The 11659-nt window shown below is 38.1% G+C and overlaps 1 protein-coding gene across 3 annotated transcripts; it reads left to right on the top strand.

The window, feature by feature from the left end:
* Window positions 1–1500: 1500 nt before the first annotated feature.
* On the top strand, window positions 1501–11659 carry LOC108672611 (B-cell lymphoma 6 protein homolog). 3 transcript variants are annotated; one of them, XM_018160311.2, is made up of 7 exons: window positions 1501–1823; window positions 2002–2259; window positions 2962–3111; window positions 3532–4263; window positions 4756–4872; window positions 5152–5211; window positions 6243–7528. In XM_018160311.2, the coding sequence occupies exons 2-7, from the start codon at window positions 2176–2178 to the stop codon at window positions 7203–7205; spliced, it is 2106 nt and encodes a 701-aa protein (XP_018015800.1). In that variant the 5' UTR covers window positions 1501–1823; window positions 2002–2175; the 3' UTR covers window positions 7206–7528. The 3 variants fall into 3 exon arrangements, with proteins under 3 accessions (XP_018015800.1, XP_018015799.1, XP_018015802.1); XM_018160310.2 differs by having other exon boundaries at window positions 1501–1848; XM_018160313.2 differs by lacking the exon at window positions 6243–7528 and adding an exon at window positions 10193–11659 and having other exon boundaries at window positions 1507–1848.

Raw genomic sequence — 11659 nt, 5'->3', positions numbered from 1 at the left:
TCAAATTAAGGTGCCAGTTGGACAGAACTTTTAAAACTAAATGATTATGTAAATGCCTCCGCTGCTCCGCGTGCGCTGAAGCCAAAATTGCCTGTCCGCCATTTTGGTAGCTTTATTGTGATCCGCACTTGGTTTGTGCACGTACCTACAATTTGTGTGCCATAGCAACACTGAGAATGTGACAAAGCTATTTGCAGAGCCAGAACATAATTTTATTAAAATGCAAACATTTTATGTGCTTCACAAATAGTTACTTAATATTTTTATTAATGGTTTATTTATTTATTTAAATTATTTTTTGAGTTTTAAGTATAAGTTGCCTAATTCAATTGTGGATTTTAAGATACACAGTCAATGCAAATGATTAAATAGCAGCAAAGTTTTCAGATAATTGTTGCCTTGACTTTTTTATTCTGCAATTTCACCCTATTGGAATTGAGACTGTGCCTGTGAGCTATGGATTGACTTGTACCGTCAAAGGGGGTAAAAAAAATACCGTACAGGCAAGGTAAATTGGGACACATATCCCACATTTTGTAGAAATGTTGCAGCAGCTAAACTAATGAAAATATTGCAAAACTAAAAATAGTGGCGTAAACTTCAACATTTTTACCATCTATTATTTATAAAGCTAGTCAAGAAATCAAAAGTTTACTATCTCTAAAAAATCACTGAAAAAAAGTTTAAAAAGTGCTATTTTGGAAAAGTACTTCTACTAAGGTACCTACTAAGGTCTGGAGCAAAAAAAATATTTGCCATTTTAAAAAATTTTACTTACATAAAAGTTGCACACAGGTGTTGGCTTGAAAACGCAATTGACGGAATTTGCCTATCTCATTCCAAAAAAAGGGCAGCCATTTCCATGTGATGCGGTAAAAAGGGAAAAAATAGTTCGTCATTACTCAGCGTAAATGGCTTTTCATTAAAAATTACCCGGCGACGCATCTTTAAAATGGCCGGCGACGCTTTGGGCTTAAAAATCCATATATTGCCGACGCTGCATCCACCCTCTGCATAGTGGGATACACACACCCCCCCCCCGGGGTTCCAGATAAATTCAGGAGCCTTTTATATTGCGTCTATCACCGTACAAATAGCATATGGAATTTTTTTAAGATGCCATTTGATAGCCCTCAGTCCCCTCACAAAGAGCTATAAGATGAGCCTAAATTTGTTTGTGAAATGTTTCATGGTAAGAAGTTATTAACAAAAAACGCTCAAAACTGTCCCTTTTTACCCCGTTTGATGGTGAGAACTCTTCTCCCCTAACTTGTCTCAGTATTCTTGTCAAGCTGCACAACTTGTATAGGTACTTGGAGGAGACCCTATCCTAACCCCATCAAGAACTTGAAATGGATGCTCTAGCAGTATTTTTATTAGCTATATATACTACCACTCTTTGTTTACTATAAGTAATGCTGTATCTATGTTAGTGCTAATTCTTATTAACCATAAGTGAAATTTCGGGAAACTAACTTATATCCTATACATTTAATTTCTATGGGAATTGAACTGAATGCCAAATTGAGGAGAACAGAAATACTCTATGCAATTGTCTTAGGGCTAAATAATAATTCTTACTTTTGTGTATAGTTATTAGTTATTTATAGATTGTTACTGCTCTCTGCTCTTTTTGTGAAGATAATTGCTGTTCACCTTGAATTCATTTTTAAACCATGATCCTTCAGAGACAAGCCCACAGGAACTTTATTTTATTTGAGTATAACTATGCTCACTGTGTCACTCTGCTAGACCAACTTGGTCAGAAGAAGCTCCAGGCTATGCTGCCCAGGCTGGACCTTCAGTAGAGTCTTCAATCTCATGTGAGGCACAGTGCAGCCTTGCAGAGTATGTCAGTAGTCACTAAACTAGAATGAAATATGCATATATTGTTCAAACAAACCTCGTACATTATTTATCAATGAGAGCTCTGTCTTGTAGCAGCAGTCTCTTAACATGCCTGCTCTTTACAGTGTCTTACCTCTGGCTTATTCCCCACAGTTGCACAAACATCAAGCACTATCCTGTTAAGGGGCTACTTTGGAAGAGTTTCCAGAGCTCCTTCAACTTCAAGTAAAGAAGAAGTATTCTTCTCGGAAGCTCTCATATCAGTGGTTTATTCTAATTAAATAATAAATCATATTATGTTTTTGCTTTCACTTCAAATTTCAATGAATGAAAATGTCAACTCTACTCTCTCTGAAATGGAATCACCACCACTCTACATTTGTTTCAGTTTTTAGTGCTTTAAAATCAAAGGTAAGCTTTATTTACTGTTACTGATGAAAATTAAACAGGTAACAATTGTTATAAAAATTTCATGAATTCAAGGATAGAAAAAATTTTAATCCATACCTTTATTAGAATAACAAGTTTAGAAAATTTCTATGTTTTACATAAAATCTTGCTATACTTCAAATTAAAAAGGCGTTACTTTTTACTGAAATCTTGGGCCCTAAGGAGACAAATTTTCATTAAATATGGAATCATGCCACCCAATGCCTACTGTTGTTAACAATCAGATTAGAGGCATCTTATAATTCATCTAGTGGGAACTCTCGGTTTCATAAATGACAGAAAAGCTCTAGCTGCAGCTCAAAATGTAGATATGTTCCATGCCAGCTCCAAACCATGACTAAAGCTCTTCCACCATTTTCAAAGTTGTGAGTTGTCTGACTGAGATAATGATATTTATGCTAGATAAATTATCTCATATCTAATTGTTGAGTTTAACAAAAGTGCAAGATCTAGTATAGAAAATATTGACTTTTTGATCTGTGACTAAGAGTTTTCCTGCCATTTTTGGAACTGCTAGATCTCAAATGTATTGAAAATTTGTTGCTGCAGCCTCCAGATTTCAGCAACAACTACTGTAGTAATAAAATTACAATTACTGATATCCTACCAATGCAGCTTGCTCTCAGGCCAAAGTATTTCATTTGTTGTTCCAATTGAAACTAGGATCTCCTCTGTGATGTGAGTGTTGTGTGTGGTACACGCATCTTCCCAGCCCACAAACTGGTTCTCGCAGCAAGCAGTCCTTTCTTCCAACAAATACTGGCACAACAGTCGCAATGCACGCAACCTCTCAACATGATGATAGTTCTGCAGGTACTCAATGGTGATTTATTTGTTTTAGGTAATCATTTGCTAACTGATGGAGCTTGTTCCTTGAGTCTGAACTTGATTGTTGATGAAGTTCCTAATTTATCTTTGATGCATGTTATTGTCATATTTAATTAATTGTTCTCTTAGATTTAAAGTATATTTTTATGTGCTTGATTTACTTCACTTATGCACTGTATAATTAGGTTCTTTCTTGTAAATGTTGTAACTATCATGCTTAGAACTGTTAAATGCCAATTCAAGAATAAAATCCATCAGCCTCTTCATAGGATATGTATTGAGTGGAAGGTGTTCTTTCTGGTCTTGACACTCTTCTTTCCAATAATAATTATTGTCTGTACTACAGGTTCACAATATTTACTGTGGTTGCAGAAGGTTGACATAGGTAAATTTTTGTGATTGCAGGATGTTGACAGTGGAGATTTTGAAGCATTATTGGACTACATGTACAAGGGAGAGGCATCGGTCGCACAGAATGCTCTGTCTGGCCTCATCCGCACCGCTGAGCAGCTACAGATCAGAGGCCTGGCTACTGGTGACTCTGTTGCTCAGCTCGTGAGGGATAATGACATCATGCTGGCGTCATGCTTCAACTCCCTTCATTATTCAAGACATCCTGATGGCGTATCTGCTGGTCAAAAGTCAAGAGTACATCCAATTTCCAAGAAAGTTGCTTCTATAAATTCTTCCATTTCACAAAAGGACTCTTCTTATGATAGCGTAACCAACGACAAAGTTCCTATTCCTATCTCCTCCAATGAACGTGTTAATTGCATTGATAATCGTCAGATGTATGGTACTGAAGATAGTGAAGTGAAAGAAGATACTTTGCACTGTCCTGATAATGAGGAAATAGACACAGAGCCTTTTGAAGAGACCTGTCAAGATTCAGATGGAAGACTTCCCCTACCAGCAACAACTGCCTCTGATGGTCAATGCGATGGTTCACTTGCTAGCAAACAAATTAAAGACAAGGAAAGCAATAACTACAATAAGGCTAAGAAGAGAAGTTTGTCAGACTCTTCAGGGCTGTCTAAACCAGAACTTTTCAAGCATCGAAGGCATAGAACATTTGAAGAAGTGAACTTTCCTCGCGACAATGAATCTTTTAATCCTGATTATTCTGCTGCACCTTCAGTGAGCACCTTCTCTTCATTGATTTATTATTTTTTATTGTAAAAAATACTATCAATTTTAAAAAGAATAAATATCTTAATTAATATTGATGGAATCATGAACATTTCAAATAAGTAATGGAACACTTGTATATATTCCTGAATAGCTACAGAAATACTTTGTTGTATTTGTATGCAATGATGTGATGTTGTCAGGTGCTACTATTTTCTAACTGTCACTGGCAATATGTACTTATTGACTGGTAACTGAATATCATGAGGTTAAGGTTTTTTTTTTACTAACAATTGCTCAGAGTACTGACGAGATGAATGAAATGCAAGAAAGTTTTAAGCTTTTTAACAAAGAGGTAGTAGCTAACAGGCATGACTATGATCTGTAAAGCACTCACATACCTATGTTTTGATTTAATATTATGCTATCATAATTGCATAGTTCAATATGATGAGAACAAGGTAGGAATTGCAGAATGTATAAAGTGTTCAAATATTCCAGCGTGGTTGTGGAGATGCAGTTATGACCGAAGTGGATTATACTGCAGTAAAGACGGAACCTCTGCACATTGAAAGAGATGAAGAATCTGCCAAGGCTTCTGAAGCTTACACATCTCAAGTACTTACCTGCTTCATCTTAAGCTTGGATTAAAAACCATATTTTTCTAATCAATATGATAGATGCAATATATAGGGGCTGTTATCAGAGCTGCCTCTAAAAAATTAACTCAAATTTAAGCATATGGTGATGATGGTATATAAGATCTTCATGTCTACTGCAGCAAGAATTATTGATATTTTTAAAGCAGCATACCTAGACTGGGCTGTGGCTTTATAACCAAGCTCTGGTTTGTAGAGTATCCGGCTGCATTGTAACTTACAATTACTAATCCCACAGGACGATGATGCTGCCCGGGGAGAAGCATTCGACGACCAAAAGGATTTCGCTGCTACACAAGTGAGTGCAACACTAAATATTAGCTTATAGATTATTGGGATGTTTATTTGGTTATGACAAATAAATTTCTAGATTGCAGACTGGACTTTCATGCCTCGTTGCCTTGAGATTCGCCACTCTGTACACGATACGCAGCACACGCACCGTGTTGCTACAATACTGTACACATTCTGTATTGCCACGATGCTTGCACGATGCACGTTGCCACAGACAAATTTTTTCAGAGTAAAAGTTATTAAATTGTGTCCAAATCGTTCGAGTTGAGCAATGTATTCTGGTCTATTCATATATCAATATGGTCAATTATTTTAGGTCTAAGTTATTGCGTCTTTTCATTGAAGGTTTATGATATTGTCTATATCTTTAAAATATTGTCTGGTGAATAACTTATCTCTGTTGTTCTTTTTCTTCTATCTGTAACTGTCACTAAAATCTCTAGATTCCTACTCGGTGAAATATAATTATACCTATTTACATAAAAATATAATCTTTTCGAAAAGTAACAATGAATTGCATAAAACGGGCGCGTGTTATCACTTGTATTGAGTAGAAAGCGTGTGTGAAGCCAAGGTGTTGGTTGCGGCGGCAGTCAGCGTGGTTAGTTCAGCTGCAGCGTTGCCATCTCTATCAGCTGTCTATTTCCTGCATGCCACAGAGCATTACTCTACGAGTAGATTTTATCCGTCATTTGCAAATTATTCATCAATTCGAAATAATATATTGCTCCTTATGGAGTCAACATGAAAATTTTGTTTTTTGAAACAAAGTAGAGTCAGATTGACAAACGGTTTGACGCTGCAATGCCATTGACATATAAACCTTTAGTTTCGTTAAGCATCCATGATACCGAAAAAAATTTAAGCGGCTAGTCCATTACCCAATTCGATTATTATGAAAATAAATATCCACACATGAACTTTATTGTTACCATAGAATAAGAGTACCATAAAGTTCTTGTGAAAACTAAGAGCTGGAGTTATGACGGAAATGAGTAGAAGTTAGCTGCAACTGACCACGCTGTCTGTGCGCAGGTATGGAGCTTGACGAGGGAAGAATGGGACCTGTGGTCGCCTGTTCGACCTCAAGCATCTATTGCTTCTTCCTTAATGCAAACCTCGCCTCTAAACTACACTTCTTCTGCTCCTAAACCTGGCCCTTCCACTGGTTTTTCCTCTCTTGACGCGCATGAAACTGCTAACCGCTTCCCCGGCGTGCCAGGAATTGAAAGTCTTTCTTCAGGGTTCAAGAAACTAGATTTCAGTCCAAAAAATAGTGACAGCCAAAAATGTGGTATGCGCGACGTAAGCGGCGATGATTTTGTGGTGACATCGGTGCCTCTGTCGTCGCCTGTGCATCGCTCTGAAGATTCTCCCCGGGCTAAAAGTGTGACACAATCTGGATCTATGCACCAATCTGGAAGTATGCCTCAATCGGAAAGTGTGTCCTGTTCCACAAGTGTGTCTCAATCTGGAAATGTATCTCAATCTGGAAGTATGTCTCAATCTGGAAGTATGTCTCAATCTGTAAGTGTGCTAACACCGCAATCCACCAATGGCTCCTACCGCGTCAGCCGTCTCGACGACGGCAACATTAACTCAGGTTGTGGGGAGCCTGCGCCCCCGCCGTCCCCCTCATGGAAGTGCCGCAGATGTTCCTTCTCTACCGCCGATGCCAGCATTTACACCCTGCACGCTCAGCTCTGCAAGAACATCCGCCCCGCTGACCCAAAACCCTTCAAGTGCAACAAATGTCCTTACTCGGCCAAGTCCCAGAGTGCATTCAATTACCATCAGAAGACACACTCCGGCGTCAAGCCTTTCGCGTGCAGATTTTGCAACTACCGAACCATCTTGAAACGCAGCCTCGTTGTGCATTTGCGGACCCATACGCAAGAAAAGCCCTACGCGTGTCCGCTGTGTTCTTACCGCGCCAACCAAAAGAGCAATCTGGACACGCACATGAATCGCCACCTGCCAAAGAAACTGCTACGCTAATAAATAATTGGCAATCTAAACACGCCCTTGAATCGCCATCTGCCAAAGAAACTGCTACTTAATAAATAATTGACAATCTGGACACGCACATGAATCGCCACCTGCCAAAGAAACTGCTACACTTACAAATAATTGGCAATCTGGACACGCTCTTGAATCGCCACCTGCCAAAGAAAATGCTACGCTAACAATTGACGCAGAGCAAAGATTTGACCGTCTCAAAATCTTCTGCACTATTATTCCATTGAACGTACCTTGATGGCGTTGAATTTTGAGCTTTTTAGCGAAGAAAAATATGAGCAATTATAATTGTGGCGTGTAAATCTAAGCGATTACCTTACTGTGCCAACCACACCAATTTTGTGACTTAAGCCATCATAATTATTTCTAAGATTTCTGCAATCTCGGCTCTTGTTCAAGATTACTTGATATTGATAGATTAGATGCTATCTTGGTTCGTAATAGCCGAGATAGTGTAAGCATCTTTCTTCTGAAAAACGTTTATAGGCATCGAGTTCCGAGTCCGTGCCACTCAGAAACCAAACAAATTCTTAATTCTCGTATGATGTAGTTTTTTTTAATTTAATGCTTCCGGTTATCCTTAGCTGTAATTGCATACTCAGTAATATTAAGGCTATTTTTAGGATTTCCAAGGTTTAATACGATTTTGAACTTTGCTAACAATGAGCAACACTTTCGGTAGCCAACTGCCTCTTTTTAGCGCATTTTCTCATTTATGGAAAAAATGCACTATTGTGCTCGCCATGTCCGTCTGTCTGTCTGTCTGTCCGTCCGTCTGTCCGTCCGTCTGTTCGTGACCTCAAGTTTTCGTCGACGAGAAAATGCGCTCTCTGTCACTCACTGCAGTGAGTACTGAGTTATATTTTTTTCTGCTTGTCTCATTTTTAAAACGATTTTCATTGCTTGGATTATACCTCAGACAAGAGTCTCTTCACGATTCGCTCGATGTTCAAATCTGGAACAGAACTGGAGACAATGGATCAATAGACCAATGTCGTCAGCCAATACGTTCATTTATTGTTTGTATTTTTGTGTAGTATTTTACTCGAATTATCACTCTATAATTTACAGCGAGTAAATTCGTTTTGGTATCGTTAGTTCATCAATTATCACGTGCAATATTTTAGTTTCTTATTAAAGAAAATGTCTTCTTTTCTCTTTCATGGTGTCGTTTTCATATCTTTTTTCGTGTCTTTTTTTATATATTTTCATCACTTTCTTTACACGTTCCTTCGTATTTGCCACGGTTTATTCAGCTGACAATAAATAAAATCAGCATCAATATATTCATAATTTTTTATAAATATTCATGATACCGCAAATAAGTGAGAGTCTTCATCGAGATATACCTCGCTCACCGATATTATTTGATTTGCAATATTTGTTGTCTTTGATCCAAATATTAACTAGTTAATGACAAAATCTTCTTCATTACCATGATGCTTTACCTCCAATTTATATACTTGTAGTGTCGTTCTAAATTATGTCTAAAGTTAATAATGTTTTTCGTGGCACATTTGATTGAAGTTTTGTGGCTTGCATTAAGCTAGTGGGTAGGTTTGAGTAAACGTTGTATAGATGGTCTTCCATGGACATCTCTTGCTGTACTCTACATAATTTAGTAATTTAGTTCCCGGAACATAACATCCTCGTAGATTTTGTGAATCACATCCACTTCCGCTATGCAATACTGTGGTTCATGATAGATCACGCCCTCCAGATAAATGACTTTGAAACAGCGTTGATTACGAGATGAATACTACCTTAAAAAACATTTGATCGCCGTTATTTCAACGTCATATGTCTTGTGGGCAGTTTGTAAATGATTTGCTTGTGGCGTCATACCTGCCGATTGCTCCAGGTGCTTCCTATGTTACGGACAACGTTCCACGATGCTTCGCTTATATGTTGACAATAGGGCTTTTTAGAACACAGAAATCTTCACCAATGATTTACCGTTATTCCCGTAATATAAAGCAGAAAACAAACTACAAATTCTCATATCGAATGATCAGATTCCCTGATGGCTATTCGTGGGAAACTTTTATCCGTCTACTTTGTTATCATGATATATCTTTGCACGTATGTGCTCTAAATAATTTTATGAATTACATTTGTGCATGGATAGATGATAAGATTGTGTGGATCCTTGTTTTAAATACATGGCCCTATTACCTCAGTGCACCGACAAAAACCAAGTGCAGATCTCTTCCTTGGAATTGTAGTACAATTAATTTGTGTGATTTGTCTTCTCCTGATTCAGTATTAATGTGTGCTGCAGTATTCATTAAGCAAATAGAAGCGTTCGTATGAGACATAAGTATTCTAGCTTTGCTTTATTATTAAGGTATTGATAAGTTAAGGTAACGTGTATACGCCGAACTCGAGTTGCCAAAACCAACCTTCACTCGATGTAAGTTATGCTAGTTAAGCTCTAGGTTATTTGCGAATTTTATGTGTAAAATATTTCTGTTATTCATTTCTTTGCTGCTGATGCAAAATAATCAATAAAATTTTCCTCCTCGGTCATATTTTAATTCAGATTTCTCTGCTCCATCAACGGCTACAACAAAATTACCAAACCGTTTGCTGGTTAACTTACTTTTCATTGGTATTTACCAAACGACTTAGGCTTCCTTCTGGACTGCTTGATGCACACTTCTTCGTCTTGATGTTACAAGAAATGTATGCTGCCTGCATTTACTGGCCTTATTTCACTTTACATTAGCATGATCTATTGGATACTCGCAAACGGTGTTATTTTGGCATCCATTGGCATCCTAGTTTTTGATGGTAGCTAATTAATTAATAAACGTTAATTGCAATAGCTACTAGAAATGAACAGATATTTTTCATATTATCAGTGAATTTTTCGGGAGAGATTTTATCAGGATTTCCCCTTCTTTGCCACTACTGGCAATTCTGTTGTTGATACTTTTTATCCCTACGATTTTTCTCAATTGTAGGGTCTCCGCCCAAAAGAAGAAGACCAGGGTTCTTGGGAGTTGTCAACGACAGTGCCTGCCGTCGACACACCCACTATCGACACCGGCGAGGACCGCGGCCTCACTGCTCTCTTATCCCTCGCGTTCTCTAATAAATACATCGGTGCGACAGAATCATCTGAGGCGGACCCAAGCACTGCGAACTCTTCTAATCCAGCGTCACGGCTTTCCAAGCAAACCAGAAATACAAACCTTAACAGTACCAATGATTTGGGAGACACGACATCCAATAAATCGCATGAATTTCTCCATTTTATTAGCTCTAGTGACACTAGTTGCAATAACCCCTCAAGGATCATAGACTTGACAGCTGCCGACACTGAAGATGGCTACGCAGTGGGCGACTCTTGGAGTCACTCATTATTCAAGCCCCAGAACCAGGACGACGATCTAAATTCCCTGCAATCAGACCTCGCTCCCGAAGGTGGGATGGGCCCAGAAACAAGCGACGGAGTCTACCAGTGCCAGGTTTGTTCGTACCGCAGCCACAAGAGGTGGGACTTCATGAACCATGTTCGTATCCACACCGGGGAGAAGCCCTTCACATGTCCCTACTGCCCGCATCGCTCCGCCCTCAAGAATAACATGCGCAGGCACATCATGCTTAAGCACAAACTTCCTTTCCTCCAGTGAACAGGCACTCTGTTAAAGATGGCTGCGCAACTTGTTTAGTTTATGCGTTAAAAATTTTTTGTAAGAAAGGAAGAAAAAGTTGAGCGTTTTGTTAAAACTCACTCAATAATATAATTGTGTATCGTTTTAGTACTATTTAGAACTTGATTTGACTCGATTTGTATTAAACTGTAAGTATATAAAGCGTGTACCATTTTAATACAATATCGGAGTTGATGTTATTAAAACAACAAAACTGAGAGCGGCGTTCAAATCCTGCAATTTATTTACTATTTAATACAACTTTACGGAATTAATCAGTAACCTTTGGAACTTGTGGACATGGGTTAGGCATTGTATTTGACCCGTTTTATGCATGTAACTACAAAATCAGCTGCCATGTACTTATTACGCTAGCAGCAACTTAATAAAACCAAAATTCAGACAGCTAGAAAAAAATTGTTATTCATACCCGCGTTGTGACATTAATTGTGCATTCTATAGAGTTATAAAAACCTTCGGCGTTGGAAATTTCTAATAAAGAATCTTTCTCCTTGGGTTTATTGGAGTTGCTCTTCCCAGTTTAGAGCTGAAATGTAGTGCACGATATTTTGTATGGGACAATTTTTTTACCGGTATTCATTATTAATTTATCAACTTAGCAACAGTGAAATGGCAGTTCAGGAATGAATGTACAGATAAACACATCTAAAATATCGGTACAGTTTTATTAGACATCTCAATAAATGCACCCTGTACCACTCACTACAAAGTTATCACATCCATGGTGAAATTTTCCGTTCACCCTGTATTTAG

The sequence above is a fragment of the Hyalella azteca genome, unplaced genomic scaffold, assembly GCF_000764305.2.
Source record: "Hyalella azteca isolate HAZT.00-mixed unplaced genomic scaffold, Hazt_2.0.2 contig14273, whole genome shotgun sequence".
NCBI lineage: Eukaryota > Metazoa > Arthropoda > Malacostraca > Amphipoda > Hyalellidae > Hyalella > Hyalella azteca.
This window is presented reverse-complemented; position numbering and strand designations above follow the sequence as displayed.